The 15,379-nt window shown below is 68.5% G+C and overlaps 8 protein-coding genes across 8 annotated transcripts in view; 4 read left to right on the top strand and 4 right to left on the bottom strand.

The window, feature by feature from the left end:
- MICPUCDRAFT_41863 (uncharacterized protein) overlaps positions 1-1,499 on the bottom strand; it is a gene marked incomplete at both ends in the record, with an annotated part of 2,187 nt that extends 688 nt beyond the window's left edge. Inside the window, 2 exons of the mRNA XM_003062079.1 lie at positions 53-532; positions 732-1,499. Of these exons, the coding sequence (XP_003062125.1) occupies positions 53-532; positions 732-1,499 (1,248 nt within the window). The remainder of the gene's footprint in view (positions 1-52; positions 533-731) is intronic.
- Positions 1,500-1,830: 331 nt separating this feature from the next.
- On the top strand, positions 1,831-4,606 carry MICPUCDRAFT_48380 (amino Acid/Auxin permease family; the record flags this gene model as incomplete). The annotated part of the gene is made up of 6 exons (XM_003061868.1): positions 1,831-2,442; positions 2,594-2,998; positions 3,148-3,251; positions 3,439-3,607; positions 3,791-3,967; positions 4,111-4,606. The coding sequence occupies 6 exons, from the start codon at positions 1,831-1,833 to the stop codon at positions 4,465-4,467; spliced, it is 1,824 nt and encodes a 607-aa protein (XP_003061914.1). The 3' UTR covers positions 4,468-4,606.
- On the bottom strand, positions 4,581-5,172 carry MICPUCDRAFT_48381 (uncharacterized protein). The gene has a single exon (XM_003062080.1). The coding sequence runs from the start codon at positions 5,135-5,137 to the stop codon at positions 4,697-4,699; it is 441 nt and encodes a 146-aa protein (XP_003062126.1). The 5' UTR covers positions 5,138-5,172; the 3' UTR covers positions 4,581-4,696.
- Positions 5,173-5,444: 272 nt separating this feature from the next.
- On the top strand, positions 5,445-6,779 carry MICPUCDRAFT_48382 (uncharacterized protein; the record flags this gene model as incomplete). Its single annotated transcript, XM_003061869.1, has 2 exons — positions 5,445-5,881; positions 5,989-6,779. Coding segments are annotated over 2 exons (1,224 nt in total), but the record flags the coding sequence as incomplete, so codon positions are not given.
- A 169-nt stretch (positions 6,780-6,948) lies between these two features.
- On the top strand, positions 6,949-10,452 carry MICPUCDRAFT_51622 (amino Acid/Auxin permease family; the record flags this gene model as incomplete). Its single annotated transcript, XM_003061870.1, has 2 exons — positions 6,949-7,983; positions 8,164-10,452. The coding sequence occupies 2 exons, from the start codon at positions 6,949-6,951 to the stop codon at positions 10,450-10,452; spliced, it is 3,324 nt and encodes a 1,107-aa protein (XP_003061916.1).
- Positions 10,453-10,538: 86 nt separating this feature from the next.
- On the bottom strand, positions 10,539-11,357 carry MICPUCDRAFT_51623 (uncharacterized protein; the record flags this gene model as incomplete). The annotated part of the gene is made up of 1 exon (XM_003062081.1): positions 10,539-11,357. One exon carries the CDS (start codon positions 11,355-11,357, stop codon positions 10,539-10,541), a length of 819 nt encoding a protein of 272 aa, XP_003062127.1.
- A 79-nt stretch (positions 11,358-11,436) lies between these two features.
- MICPUCDRAFT_41868 (uncharacterized protein) lies at positions 11,437-12,261 on the bottom strand (the record flags this gene model as incomplete). The annotated part of the gene is made up of 1 exon (XM_003062082.1): positions 11,437-12,261. One exon carries the CDS (start codon positions 12,259-12,261, stop codon positions 11,437-11,439), a length of 825 nt encoding a protein of 274 aa, XP_003062128.1.
- An 87-nt stretch (positions 12,262-12,348) lies between these two features.
- Positions 12,349-15,365, top strand: MICPUCDRAFT_70871 (acetyltransferase-like/FAD linked oxidase; the record flags this gene model as incomplete). Its single annotated transcript, XM_003061871.1, has 2 exons — positions 12,349-14,022; positions 14,177-15,365. The coding sequence occupies exons 1-2, from the start codon at positions 12,377-12,379 to the stop codon at positions 15,363-15,365; spliced, it is 2,835 nt and encodes a 944-aa protein (XP_003061917.1). The 5' UTR covers positions 12,349-12,376.
- Between the last annotated feature and the right edge of the window lie 14 nt (positions 15,366-15,379).

The following is a 15,379-nucleotide window of genomic DNA, read 5'->3' on the forward strand; positions in this document are numbered from 1 at the left end:
CCNCCGCCCCCGCCGCCGCCTCCGCCGCCGCCGCCGCGTGCCCGCCCCCAACTTCCTCCCACCCTCCCCCGCCGTCCCTCGCCGACTCTCTCTCGCGCTCGTACCGCTCCAGCTCCGCCACCGTCGCCGCTCTCGCCGCCGCTCTCGCCGCCTCCTCCGTCTCCGCCGCGACGCGCGCCTCGCGCGCCGCCGCGATCGCGTCCGCCTCCGCGCGCTCCGCCGCCATCCGCGCCGCGCGCCGCGTCGACGGTGGCGGCGACGGATCGTACTTTTTCTTCCCGAACGGCCATCGGACGTCCAACTCCGTCCGCCACGGCGGCTTGGCTTGGAACGGGTCGCGGTGCGACGCGTCGGCGAGAAAATCGCACACCACGACGGTGATGTCGTCTCTGTTGTCCTTCTGCTTCTGCGCGAGCTTACACAACGCCGCGGCCGCGGCCTGCGTCCCGATCTTCGCGCCGCAACTCGACGCCTGCTTCACGGTGACCGCATCCCACAGCCCGTCGCTCGCGAGGACGATGCGAAACCCCGGCTGATGGTCGGGCACGACGACGCGAGACACCTCCGGCTCGGAGATCACGCCTGTCGGGGTGGAGTTGAAAGGCGTCAGATGGAGTTGAAAGGCGTCGAGGTGTATCGGGATTGAAAGCGAGGGACCCTGGGCGGACAGACACGCCGGGAAAAGTCCTTAAGGATAGGCGTTCACCACGCGAACGCGGTCGTATGGGGACCGGTGTGAGATAGAACGCGCCTCCCTTCTTCCCGTCGCGGTCGCCCATCGATCGCGACACCGCGAGCCCCCCCGGCCACACCCGCAGCGGCCCGACCGGCTTCCCTTCCTCGAACGCGGTCGCGCGGACCTCCCCGCCCGCGGCCTCGATGCGGTTTCGCTCGCTCGCGGACGTGTCGAGTCTGTGTTCGGGCGTCAGCCTCGACGCCGACGACGCGCCGCCCGATGACTTGGTGCTGTTACGTTGATGATGCGATCCCGTGTCGATCGTCGCGAGCGAGTCCCCGACCGCCGCGGACGTGACGCACCGCCCGTTCACGCACACGATCGTCGCCGTCGCGCCGCTGTGGATGTCTTTGAGCAAGAATTGGGCGTCCGACGCCGCGAACGCGTCCACGAGCGCGGCGGGGAGGCGTTCCTCGAGCGCGTCCTCGGCGTCGTCGTCGCGCGCGATCGGTCCGCGCGCGTCCAGCGCGTCGAGGATGCACGGCACGAGCGTCTCCGCGCAGTGCTCCGCGGCAGCCTTGCCGCCGTGGCCGTCGAACAAGCCGAACACGCTGAAGTGGCACGACGACGGCGGCGGCGACGCCGAACACCCCTCGGCGCCGTCGCCGTCGACGCGCGCCGGCGTCCACACCACGTCGGGCGACGCGAACGACTTGTCCTCGCCCTTCATCACCTTCCGGCTGTGCGCGACGCGAACGAACGGGTATCCGATCGCGTCGATCGCGCGCAGGGGGTGGGACACGACGTCTTTGGCGTTCACCATCGCGCCCGCCGCCGCCGCGCGAGCCGCGCTCTGAACGGAGGATCCGCGATCGTCCTGTCGTCGACGATGACAACGATCGATCAGTTGACGTTCGTTGACGTTCGCGCGGTTTCTGGTTTCAGGCGGTCGGTTTCAGGCGGTCGGTTCACCGCGGCGGTTTTTGGCGCTTCATCGATCTTCCCGAACCCGAGATGGCGGTCAAGAATCAGAAAACCCACGGCGCCGAGATCTCGGAAGCTGCCACGGCGTCCTTTCGCGGGCTCGTCCGACGCGTCGTGGCGTCGACCGAGCGCGCGCGCGCGCGCGGCGGCACAACGCCGCGCGGAGAGAGATGGTGACCGCGGCGAGCGCGCTGCCGACGCCCTCCGCGTCGCTCGCGCTCGGTCGTGCGCGGACGTCGCGCGCGGCGTCCGCGTCGCCGCGCTGCGCGGCGCGCCAGACGCCGCCGCCGCCGCCGACGACGACGCCATCGTGGAGGGTCGCGTCATCGTCGCGCGCGGTGACGACGCGCACCGGCGCGCGCGGGGGCGAGGCGTCGTGCAGCGCGTCCTATAGGACGCTGCCGTCGCGCCGCGAGCGAGGAGGACGAGGACGGGGACGCCACCGCGGCGGCGGCGGCGGCGGCGCGACGCGCGTCGCGTCCGCGGCGTCCGCGACGAAGCGCGCGTCCGCGACGCCGCAGACGATCGCGCGTTCCGACGGCAGTCCGTCGTCGTCGTCGTCGTCGCGACTCGAGCGACCGGTAGGGAACTCGTCCACCGCGCAGGCGATGGCGAACAGCGTGAACATCCTCCTCGGCGTCGGGCTCCTGTCCGTGCCGTACGCGCTGCAGCAGGGCGGCTGGGCGGGCCTCGGCGTGCTCTCCCTCCTCGGCGCGATGACAAACTACACCGGCAAGGCGCGTTCTGATTCACACCGGTCCCCATACGACCGCGTTGGCGTGGTGAACGCCGATCCTTAAGGACTTTGCCCGGCGCATCTCTCCGCCCAGCCCTTGCGTTCAATCCCCGCCCTCGACGCCTTTCAACTCCGCTTCTGACGCCTTTCAACTCCACCCCGACATCCGTCGCTTCGTATGGACCCTCGACCCTAAGGCGCTCATCAAGTGCCAAGCCGCGGGCTCGCTCCCAGTCGTCGACGTCGCCGGGTTCGAGAGCGACCTCAGCGCCGGCGGCGCGGTCGCGTCCGCGCGAGGGATGGGCGCCAGCGGCGACGAGTACGACCTGATGGAGATGGACGCCGGCGACGCGACGAGCGGCGGGCCCGGCTACTGCGAGTACCCGCGCCGGAGGCCGCTGCTCTCGTACGAAGACATCGGCGAAGCCGCGTTCGGGCCGCGCGGGCGAGACTTCATCACGTTCGTGCTGTACACCGAGCTCATCGGCACGGGCGCGCTGTTCTTCATCCTCGAGGGCGACCACCTCGCGATACTGTTCGACCACGCGCACGACGAGACGTGGTACATGGCCGCGGCGGCGGCGGTGATGATCCCGACGTTGGTGCGATGATTGGTCCCGACGAGACCAGAACAGACGTTCGCTCATTCGGTTTCTTCTCGCTCGACGCTACCCCCCCCGCCGTCTCGACTGACCTCGCCTCGCCTCGCCCGTGCCTGAACGTGTGTCTACCGTGCCTCTAATCCCCGCAGTGGCTCTTCGACCTGTCGTCGCTGAGCGCCATCGGCGCGCTCGGCGCCGCCGCGTCCATGTCTCTCGTGGGCGTGGTGCTCTACGAGCTCGTCGCCGTCGGCGGGTACGTTCTATACACTGGTCCCCATACGACCGCGTTCGCGTGGTGAACGCCGATCCTTAAGGACGTTTGCCGGCGTTTCTCTCCGCCCAGGGTCCCTCGCTTTCAATACCCGCCCTCGGCGCCTTTCAACTCCGTCTGACGCCTTTCAACTCCACCCCGACGTTCGCTCGTATGGAACGACCCTTAGGTACCCCGCGAACCCGCCGCCGGGGTTCGACACCACCGCGCTCGTGCACCTGAGCACGCTTCCGGTGTCGTTCGGGCTGCTCGCGTTCGTCTTCGCCGGGCACGCGGTGTTTCCGGCCATCTACACGTCGATGGAGAAGCCGGAGGAGTATCCCGCGATGCTGGATAAGGCGCGTTCACGTTTGTTACGCCGGGGACTTCATTTCCCGTCGTTCGTCACTCTCCGCCCAGGGTCCCTCCCTCGGTTTCGATCATCCCGACACGCCGCGATGCCTCACGACTCCGACGACTGACGCCTCACGACTCCACCCCGACGTTCGCTCGTATGGACATTTACCCTCGACCCTATAAAGACGTACGTCATCGTCGGGCTGACGTGCCTCGTCATCGGCAGCGCCGGGTACGCGCTGTACGGCGACCAGGTCATGGACGAGGTGACGCTGAACCTCCCCGCGGGCGTCGCGTCGACGATCGCGCTCGCGCTGATCACGGTGAACCCGTTCAGCAAGTTCGCGTTGACGATGGACCCGGTGAGACTGCTTCCCATACGACCCCTTTCGCGTGGTGAACGCCGATCCTTGAGGACTTTTGCCGTCGTCACTCTTCACCCGCGCTTCCCTTTCAACGTTTGACCGGTAAGACGTTCGACTGACCGATCGCTTCACCCACGCAGGTGGCGCGCGGGCTGGAGAAGGGCCTCCTCGGGATCGACGTCGCGAGCGAGACGAATCGGTCGACGACGGCTTCGGCGCTGAAAGCGCGAGGGCTGCGGACGGGGTTAGGGCTGAGCGCGCTGGCGACCGCGGCGACGGTGCCGTTCTTCGCGGTGTTCATGTCGCTCATCGGGTCGTTTCTCACGCTCACGGTGTCGGTGATCTTCCCGTCGGCGTGTTACCTGAAGATGTTCGAGGACGAGGTCACGGACGGGGAGCGGGCGCTGAACTGGGGGATCATGGTCTTGGGGGGGTTCTGTGTCGTCGCGGGGAGCGTCAGCGCGGTGCAGGGGATCGCGGGGGAGATAGGCTTTTGACGAAATGATGGTTGGAGGTGATCGAGTTGATCGAGTTGATCGAGTTGATCGAGTTGATCGACGACGACGACGACGACGACGCGGGTCGACGGATCGATCGGATATATTTTTTTAAAATATCTGCTCGCGTCGTTTCGATATTTTAACAAAACCCTTCCTCCTTCCCGGTTCGCTCGCGCGCTCGCTCGATTTCGCTCGCTCGATTTCGCTCGATTTCGCTCGCTCTCGCTCACTCCTCGAGCATCTTGTCGTCGCCGCCGAACGCCGCGGGCATGGTCGCGAACTTCGGGAGCCCGTCCTTGACCTTCCAGATGGCCTCCGAATAATTAATGTGCATCTTGGGCTTGAACTCGTATCCGTCCATGATGCCGCTCACGACGTCCGTCAGCTTCATGGTATCCGGGTGATCGTTCAGGACGTTCGAGCGGCACTTCGCGCACGTCTTGCGGTTCGAGCCCTTCGGCTTCCCCTCCGGCGGCGGGTTCGTGAACTCCACGAGGTCGCCCTCGACGGTGACTTTTTCGCACGGCCAGAGCGACGCCATGTTGATTCCGCCCCAGCGCGAGCAATCGCGGCAGTGGCAGACGGCGACCGCGGCGGGCTCGCCGACCGCGGTGACTTTCACGGCGCCGCAGTAGCAGCGCCCGGTGTACGTCTTCTCTTCGCTCATCTCGGCGTGCGCTGTTCGGACGAGGGTGTGTGTGTGGGGGGGGGTGGGGGGGTGGGTGGGTGTTATGACGCGTCCCCGGCGATTGGACACGTCCGAGAAAAAAAACGGCTTTAACGCGCACCGCGTCATCTTTTTTGCGCGTTCAGGTGGTCGTGCGTCGTAGTCGCACAGCGTACTCCAGTGCAATTACCCATACGTGTACAGGAGAGACCTGCCTTTCATTTTACCTTCGAAGGTACTTTCGTATTTTTGAAGCCTGCCGCTTCCACCTCTCGTGCCGCAGTGCCATTCGCGCCGGGGGCGCGCGATGTCGCGACCGCGGTCGTCGTCGCCGCCACCGCCGCGGTCGCCGTTCGACCCCATCCCCAGAGACGCGCTGTACGGCGCGAACGGCGGCCGAACGGAAGCGAGCGACCTCTACCTCCTCGAGCACGAGCGACGGCGCGCGTCCACGAGGGCGTGGGGGCGCGCGTCCAGAGCGCGCGCGAGAGCCGCGAGGGACGCGAAAGACACGCTGGACGCCATGCGCGCGCACGTCGCGTCGACGTCGCGGCGACGGCGCGAGGCGGAGCTGGACCCGGACGCGGTGCGCCGTCGCGCGGAGGCGGGGGTCGCGCGCGCGGGGATCGGGGGCGGCGACGGCGACGCGCCGGCGCGGGGGTCGTTCGCAGTCGGGAACGCGCGGTTGCTCGCGTACGTCGCGACGCACTCGCCATCGCGCGTGATGAAGAGCGATTCGCGAATGTCGGGCGCGATGGTAGACGAGGACGAGGACGAGGAGAGCCTATAGCGTGAAGTAGTTATTAGGCGGCGGACTGGATGGCGACGTTGATTGTCATTTATTTTTTCAGTCGCTTCGCCGCCGGCGCGTCGTCGTCGTCGTCGTCGTCGTCGCACAAGTCGACGACGTCCGCGGGCGTAGGCGGCATTCCGTCCTTCCCCGCCGCGGCCGCGAGCGCCCTCGCGCGTCTCTCCGCGGCCTCGGCCACGAGCGCGCGGATATCCCTCGACCCGCGGATATCCGGCGCCGCCGCGACCGCCGCGACGGCGACGACCGGCGCCGGCGCGCCACCCAACGCCGCCGCGAGCGCGTCGACCCCGCCCAGCCTGCTCCCCTCCCCCACGAACGCGCCGCCGCTCGCCGCCGCCGGGACGTTCGCGACGCACCCCGCGGCGGTCAACATCGCGCTCGTCCGCTCTCGTATGTGCTCGAACCGTCTCTTCCCCAAGTTCGCGCCGCCGTACACCCGCGCCACGACCACGGCGTACCCGACCGCTCTTCGCGCGTTGAGCTCCGCGCGGATCGCCGCGCCGCCGCGCGACTCGCCGTCGTCGTCGAACCCGCTGTCGACCTTCGCCGCCGCCGAAGCCTTGCGCTTCTTCGCGGAGGAAGCCGGTTTCGAAGAAGAAGAAGGCGCCGTGACCGCCGCGGGACACCTCCACGCGCTCATGGCGTGATCGGCGTGCTTCACCGCGACGTCTCGCTTCACGTGCGCGATGGCCGCGCGCGCGATCGAAGCGGTGAGGCACGGGTACGCGAGGTGCGCGACGAAGACGCTGCCGCGGTCCACGATCGGCGTGCTGTGGAGGATCGTCAGCGAGCCGGAGCGACCGGCCAGCGCGGTCGTCTCGCGGCGGTGCACGTGTGGGTGCGCCATCAGATGGAGTGACGAGTGGGCACCGGGGCCGCGTGCTTCAGAAGTCGTCGACGCGATTGCGATTCCGCATCCGCCGCGCGCGCCGCGCCGCGACGCGTTCGCGTTCTCGGACGAATCGCCATCATTGCCGCCGTCGCGCCCGACGCGCGCTCGATGCGGCGGCACTCGGAGGACGAGTGGCGCGCCGCCGGGTTCGCGCCCTCGAGCCCGACCGCGGGGACACCGTCGCCGCCGCGCGCGATCGCGTCCTCCGCCGCGGACGTCGCGCCGCTTCTCGCGGGCGGGGGCGCGGGGGATCCGTCGAAATCGATGAAATCGATGAAATCGATGAAGCGCGTCCCAGGCGCCCCGTCCACGCCGCTCACAGACGGCGAGAGGCATCTTCATCCCGCCGCACACGCCGACGGCAATGGATCATTGTCCGTCCGCGAGTGCGCGATGAACCTCTCGAACGCCATCATGGGCGCGGGCGCGCTCGCGCTGCCGAATCTCTTCAAGGTGGTGGGCGTCGTCCCGGGTCTCGCGCTCCTACTCTTCGCGTGGCTCTGGACGTGGTTCAGCATGGCGATCATGATCCAAGCCGCGGACGCGGTCAGCAAGCGCGTCCTCCGCGGCGAGCCGGTGGGGAGCTACGAGGACCTCATGGCGCACACGCTCGGCCCACGCGGGCGGACCGCGAGCACGGTCGGCATCGTGTCGTTGCAGATCGGATGCCTCGTCGGTTTCGCAAACGTCCTCGCGGATGTGGTGTCGCCGTTCGCGGACGAGATGCTGCCGCCGGGGTTGGAGCCGAACCGATCCGCGATCCTCGCGGCGGTGGCGCTGGGAGGGATGCTCCCGACCGGGCTGCTCGTCGGCGGCGAGAGCCACGCGCTGTTGGCGACGGTGAGCAAGGCGGCGTTGGGGGTTGTGGCGACGTTCGCAGCGGTGCTCGTGGCGCACGCGTTTTCGCCGCGGAGAGTCATCGCGGGCGCGGGCGCGGGTTCGGGTTCGATCGAGGGTCCCGGGGGATTCACCGATCAGGCGGCGGCCGCGATCGCGGTCGACGGCGCGGACGCGATCGCGTGGTTCGCGCCGTTGACCGGGCTGACGAGCGTGTTGCCGCTCGCGATCTTCGCGTTCGGCGCGCACCCGGCGGTGTTGCCCGTCGTGCGCGCGGTGCGATGTGAAGGCGGACCGGGGTCTCAGGTGCGTTCTATCTCACACTGGTCCCCATACGACCGCGTTGGCGTGGTGAACGCTGATCCTTAAGGACTTTTGCCGTCGTTTCTCTCCGTCCAGGGTCAATCGCGTTCAATACCCGCCCTCGACGCCTTTCAACTCCGTTTCTGACGCCTTTCAACTCCACCCCGACGTTCGCTTGTATAGAACGGCCCTCATCATGGAGGGCGTTTCGCGCGGCTGCGCGCGGCGAGCGAGGTCGTGCGGCTCGTGCTGGGTGGGTGTTTCCTCGGGTACGCGTGCATCGGGCTGGGCGGGTACGCGTCGTTTCGGTCGAGCACCGCCGGGAACGTCCTGCGGAACCTCGACGGCGAATTCGTCGGCGCCGTCGCGTCGCGCGCGCTCAAGTTTGGATACGGGTGCGTCATCCTCGCGTCGGTGCCCACGGTGCTGCTGCCCATGCACCGGAGCGCGACGGACGCGTTCTTATTCTTCGCGCCGTCCTTTGCGGTCTTCGGAGCCGGCGGTGGCGGCGGCGCGCGCGAGGTGTCCCCCGAGACGTCGGCGCGGCTGTCGCAGGCGACGGCGGTGGCGGCTATCGCGACGTCGTTGACGTTGGCGCTTTACGTCCCCAACGTCGAGTTCGCGTTCGGGCTCACCGGGAGCACGTGCTCGTTCGCGATCGCGTTCGTATTCCCCGCGCTCGCGTACCTCACGGTGACGTCCCCGAGGGGGGTCATCGGGGCGATCGGGGGAGGGAAAGGCGCCCTGGGGAGAGGCGCGACGGGAGCGGGAGCGGGAGTCGTCGGAGGGATCCGAGGGTTGTTCGACGACGACGCCGGGGAGCTGCTGTCGTCGGACGAGGAGCGGTGCGCGAACGGGCTCGGGCTCCCTCTCGTGGGCGGCTCCCTCGCGAGCAACAGCAACATCAACAGCAACAGCAGCAGCGCGCGGAAGGGGGACTCGCCCGCGGTGATCTCCGCGATGATCTCCGCCGCCGCCGCCGCGGCGTCGCCGCCGACGCGACGCGGCAAGACGGAGAAGAGGACGCTGCGTCGGTGGCGCGCGGGGGCCAAGGCGCAGATCGCGCTCGCGTTAATTCTGTCGTACACGTGCACGTCCGAGGTGTTCAGGCAGCTCCAAGCGGAGCGCGCGCTCGTGAAGGCGGTCGAGAAGGTGGCGGAAGTGCGCGCGGCGAGCGACGCGATCGATAAGGAGAAGGGAGAGATCGCCGCCGCGCGCGAGGAGTTTACGGCGTCGAGCGAAAAGTTGCGCGCGTACGCCGAGGGCGCGGAGGAGAAGCTCGCGGCGGCGCAGAACGCGACGCGCGGCGGGGGCGTCGACGGCGCGTGGTTCAACGCGACCCTCGCGGAGCGTCTGCGCGCGAAGGAGAAGGAGCGCGCGGAGCGGGAGGCGATCGCGGCGGAGATGGAGAAGGCGGAGCGGACGACGCGGGCGGCGCGGAAAGAAGGGAAGAAGACGACGCGCGCGGACGCCGACGCCGACGCCGACGCCGACGCCGACGCCGAGCCCGAATCGAAAACGCGCGCCGCGCCGCCGTCGCCGCCGAGCGTGAAGGACGACGCGAAGAACGCGTCCGCGGTCGACGAGGTCGTCGCGAGCCTGGAGTCGTTCAAAGAAGCCAACGCGGAAGCCGAGGACGCGAAAGGAAAACTCGAGAAGACGCTCGGGTTGGACGCGGTCGCGGTCGCTTCCGACGCGGCGCCGCGCGCGAGCGGCGGCGACGGCGACTCGAAGAAGACCGGGGGCGCGTCCACGAGCGGCGGCGGCGGCGGGTGGTGGCCCTCGAAGAAGGACTCGGACTCGGACGCGGCCGCGGGCGCGGAGGGTCCCCTAGAAGACGTCGAGAAGACCCCGGACAAGATCGTCCGGGACCTCATCGGCGGCGTGCGGAACGTCACCGCGGGGAAGAAGACAAACGTCGCCGCGACGTCGGACGACGCGCCGGACGCGTACGACGACGACGCGCCGGAGGACGACGCGCGCGAGAAGATGAAGAAGAAGAAGGAGGAGGAGGACGACGACGACGACGACGACGATCGTGATACCTCGCGCGCTCGCCGCGCGAAGGACGACGACGCCCTGGGGCGGAAGCGCAACGTCACCGACGTCGACGTCGTGAAGCTCGCGGACGAGAAGGTCAAGGCGCTCGCGAAGAAGAAGAAGGACGCGGAGCGAGAGATGAGCGAGACGCTGCGGACGGTCACCGCCGAGGGCGTGGACGAGGACCGCGTGAAGAATCTCGCGGACGTCGTCGCGAATTTGCAGACTTCGAAGACGGCGACGACGGCGACGCTGAAGGAGGAGGCGCGCGCCACGGCGGCGGCGAAAAAACCGCCGGGGGACGCGGAGGTTGCCGACCTCCGCGCGGCGGCGAAGGACATCGCGCGGGAGGCGCACGATCTCGAGGACCGGCTGGGCGGGATCGATCGCGAGGAAGAGGAAGGGGGCGGCGAAATCGCGCCGCACCCTTGATCATTAGCTGATGAGTTTTAATAACACGACGCGTTCAGCGTTCGAAACGGACGTCCTCTCGGCGCGTCGGTCGCGCGTCGCCGTCACTATTTGTGTCGCTGCACCGACTCGTACGGCTCGTGGTCGCTCACCTCGATGTCCACGCCGAGCTTCTGCTTCAGCCGGTCCAGGCTCTTCTTGAACCGCGCGATGTCCGCGTCCGCGGGTATCTCCACGACCGCGTCCACGGTGAACAGGTCGTCGTCCCCGAACGGCGCCTTCTGCGTGTCCGTGTTTATGGCCTCGATGTTAATTCCCTCCTGCGCGAGCGAGCCCGCCATCTCGTGCAGGAGCCCGGGGTAGTCCGTCCCGTGCAGCACGATCCGCCGCCACCGGCCCGCCCCCGCGTCCAGGGTTTCGTCCGTGTGCCGCTTCGCCGTCGTCGCGCGGAGCGTCACCGTGAGCCCCGGGATCTCGTGCACGCGGCGTTCGAACGCGCGGCGCTGCTCGTCGGTGCTCTCGCCGAAGCACACGAGCATCATGATGTTGCTGTCGTCGCCGAGCCGCGTCGCGCGCGAGTTCTCGACGTTCCCGGCGCTCTCCAGGATGATCTTCGCGAGCTCGGACATGATCCCCGGGCGGTCCGGGCCGTACGCGGAGATGATGACGCGCGATTGGATCGCCCCCGCGGTGGACTGCCAGTGCCGCACGGCCGCGGGCGCGAGCGACGCGGGCGCGGCACAATTCACCATCATCGGGAGACGACGACGACGGTGATGATTTACGTCGTTCAGGACGCGCCCCCGCTCGAGCGTCGTCCGCGCGGCCGCGGGCGCCGCGCGCGGACCGCCCGGCGGGAGCCGCGACGCCGCGGCGGCGGACGCGACCGCGCGTCGGAGCGCGTCGAAGCACGTGCGGCGGGTCATCGCGCGCGAGGGTGTGTGCGCTCGCGCCTCGCTCGGGGAGCGGTGACTCGTCAAAAATAACGTCATTTCTGCGTCCTCGTCACACGCCGGCCGCGCCTCCTCCCCACGCGCTGCTCCGCAGTCCTCCCTCCTCCAGGTGCGAGGCGTCCCCCCACGTCTCACCTATCCGCCATCGCACGCGTCGCTCGCCGGCGGCGTCGTCCTCTCTGGGGACGTGCAGTCGAAGCACGCCGACGGCGCAGTTCTTGACGACGACGCGCCCGCGTCCGCGTCGCACGTCGTCGCGATCGTCGTCGTCGTCGAACCATTCGTCGTCCGCCTCGCATCGGTCCGATAGGACGTGAATCACCCCGCCGTGCGTCACGACGACGCCCCTCCCTCCGCCGCGTCCTCCTCCTTCCCCCGCCGCCGCCGCCCTCGCCCTCGCGCGCGCCCTCGCCTCGTCCTCGAACCACGGCACGACGCGGTCCAAGACGTCGTCGTAGGACTCGCCGCCGCCCGGGACGCGCGTCGCGTCGTCGCCGCCTCGCAGCGCTTTCCACGCCTTCGGGTCCCGCGCCGGCGCATCCGCTCGGCGAATCCCCTGCAGCGACCCCGCGTGCCGCTCCCTGAGCGCCGCGTGCGCGCGCACGGCCGACGACGACGACGACGCCGACGACGACGACGCGGCGATGACGGACGCGGTGTCCGCCGCGCGCCTTAGGTCGGACGAGTCGACCGAGTCGACGTGCCCCCAACGCACCCCGCGCGCGATCTCAGCCGCGGTGACGCGCGCTTGCGCGATCCCGAGCTCGTCCAGCGGCGCGTCCGCCTGGCCTTGGATCGTCCCGGACGCGTTCCACGTCGTCTGCCCGTGCCGGACGATCACGAACTCGACGACGTCGTGTCCCTCGCGCGCGCGCATAGCGCAGTGCCGACTCGTCAATCGATTGGTTCAGCTGTTTTGAATCTGTCAGATCCGCCGAGCAGCAGAATCCCTAGCGCGTCCTCGTCGCCCTTCCCGTCGGGCCCCGTTCGCGATGGGCGACGACGACGGCGGCGACCACATGAAGGACGCCGGGCTCGGCCTCCCCCCCGGCGTGAAGACGCGCGTCTTCCCGTCGCTCGAGCTCGAGAACGGCGCGGTCCTGCGCGACGTCGTCTGCGCGTACTCGACGTACGGCGAGCTGAGCGCGACGCGCGACAACGTCGTCGTCGTCGGGCACTCGCTGACGTCGAACAGTTGCGTGCACGAGTGGTGGGGCGAGATGCTCGGCGACGGCGCCCATTTCGCGATGAACACGCGCGAAGACTTCGTCGTGTGCGTCAACTACCTCGGATCCCCGTACGGCACCGCCTCCCCGATCACGATGAATCCCGCCACCCCGGGCCGTCCCTACGGCGCCGACTTCCCGACGCCTTGCACGATCCGCGACAACGTGCGGCTGCAGAAGATGCTCTTGGACGCGATGGGCGTCGCCGGGGTCAAGCTCGCGATCGGCGGGAGCATGGGATGCATGCTCGCGCTCGAGTGGGGCGCGTCGTACCCGTCGTTCGTGAGCGAGCTGTGTCTCATCGCCGGGTGCGGGCGGCACTCCGACTGGGCGACCGGGATCGGCGAGTGCGAGCGGTTCGCGATCATGGCGGACGGGCGGTGGAACGGCGGGGAGTACGACGCGAGGGATCCGCCGCTTGGTGGGCTCGCCGCGGCGCGGATGACCGCGATGCTGACGTACCGGTCGCCCGCGGGCGCGGATGAAAAGTTTGGCCGACGCGACGCGAGCGGAACCGACGCCAAGGGCACGCGCGACGCGACGAAAAACCAAGCGACGAAGCCGCCCGCGCATCCCGAGCTGGGGGTCGCGTCGCACTCGAACGAGAACGCGACGACCGCAAAATCGCTGCCGTTCACCGCGGTGGAGTCGTACCTGCAGTATCAGGGCCGGAAGTTCACGCGGAGGTTCGACGCCAACTGTTACGTCCAGCTGACGTATACGCTGGATTCGCACGACGTGTCGCGCGGGCGGGAGGGGTCGTACGAGGACGTCATGCGGGGGATCACGCAGCAGTCGATGGTCGTCGGGATCACGAGCGACGTGTTGTATCCGTTTCATCTCCAGCGAGAGATGGTACGGACGCTGCCGAACTCGAGGATGTTCGCCATCGATTCCGTCCACGGGCACGACGGGTTTCTGCTGGAGATCGACGGCTTAAACAAAGCCGTGCGCGCGTTCAGGGACGAAGGGGCGACGACGACGACGACGACGACGGGAGAAAATCTTCGCGGGAACGCCTTCGCGGACGACGCGAACCCGGACTACGATCGCGACCCGCTGCCGCCGGCGCCTTCGTACGGCGCCGTGAACGACGGGTTCGTGGCGGCGCTGCGGAGCGTCTGCGTCGAATTCGATCGCGACGGATTCAATCGCGTGCTGACGTCCGCCGCGGAGAAGAAACCGTACGCCGGGGACATGGGGCATCACCCGCGCGCGACGCCGGACGTCGTCGTGCTACCCAGCAGCACCGCGGAGACGGCGAAGATCGTGCGGCTGTGTTACGAGCGGCGCGTGCCCGTCGTCACGCGAGGCGCCGGGACGGGATTGGAGGGCGGGTGCGTGCCGTACGACGGCGGGCTCGTGTTGGACACGAGCCTTCTGAAGGCGCGTTCCGTTACAGTATCGCACTGGTTCCCATACGACCGCGTCGGCGTGGTGAACGCCGATCCTTAAGGACTTTTGCCGTCGTCTCTCTGCGCCCACCCCCCGCTTTCAATCCCCGCCCTCGATGCCTTTCAACTCCGACTGACGCCTTTCAACTCCATCTGACGCCCTCCCCGCGAGCCTTCTGAAGACGACGCGAATGGTTCCCGGGGAGCAGCTCGCGGTCGTCGGCGCGGGCGTCCTGAAGAACGAGCTCGACGCGTTCTTGAAGCCGCACGGGCTGCTTTTCGGGCCGGACCCGAGCTCGAACCCGAGCATCGGCGGGATGGCGTCCACCGGAGGGAGCGGGATGAGCACGCTCAAGTACGGCACGTCCAAGGAAAACGTCCGGTCGATGACGGTGGTCACCCCGAGCGGCCGAGTGATTCAAACGCGACGCGCGGTTCGCAAGAGCAGCACCGGGTACGAGCTCAACGCGCTGTATTTAGGCGCGGAAGGGACGCTGGGTGTGATCACCGAGCTCACGGTGCGACTGTTTCCGCGCCCGACGGTGCGGTGCGGCGCGGTGGCGACGTTTCCAGACGTGGCGAGCGCGGCGAAAACCGTCGTGGACGCCGTCGGCGCCAACTTGCAGACGTTGCTTCGGTGCGAGCTCATGAACGACGAGGGGATCGAGTGCACGAACGTGGTGTTCAAGACGACGCTCGCGAGAGCGCCGACGCTCTTTTTGGAGTTTGTCGGGAACGACAGGGAGGCGGCGGAGAAGGACTGGCGCGCGATGGCTGAGATGGCGAAAAAAAATCACGCGACGAAACTCGACTTCGCCGCCGACGGCGAGGCGCTGGACGAGCTCTGGGACGCGCGGCGCGGGTGCTACCTCGGCGCGATGCGATACCGGGGCATAAAGGAAGGAAATCCCAAGAAGAAAGAGCACGTCTACGTCGGCGACGTGTGCGTCCCCACGTCCAAACTCGCCGCGTGCGTGTCCGAGACGGAGGCGGATTTCAAAGCCGCCGGCTTTCCGTGCGTCATGTGCGCGCACATCAGCGACGGGAACTTCCACTGCTTGATCCCGTACGCGCCGGAGGAGGAGGCGAAGCTGATGAAATTGAACGATAAGGTGATCGCGCGCGCGATCGCGTACGGCGGCGCCGCGAGCGGCGAGCACGGCGTCGGGATCGGGAAGATGAAGCACGTGCTGTGGGAGCACGGGCCGTTTCACGTGGACGCGCAGCGGCGGATCAAGCGCGCGTTGGACCCGAGGATGATCATGAACCCGGGGAAGATATTCGCGGCGGAGCCCACGGAGGAGGAGAGGGCGGCCCGGCGACGGCACATGGTGGGGGGTGGGACCGGGAGTAAGTTATGATTATTATTATTATT

Source organism: Micromonas pusilla (genome assembly GCF_000151265.4).
Source record: "Micromonas pusilla CCMP1545 genomic scaffold MICPUCscaffold_11, whole genome shotgun sequence".
Classification (NCBI taxonomy): domain Eukaryota; kingdom Viridiplantae; phylum Chlorophyta; class Mamiellophyceae; order Mamiellales; family Mamiellaceae; genus Micromonas; species Micromonas pusilla.

Coding starts and splice junctions, on each gene's coding strand:
- MICPUCDRAFT_48381 (XM_003062080.1), bottom strand. CDS start 5,137: ATGAGCGAAGAGAAGACGTACACCGGGCGCTGCTACTGCGGCGCCGTG.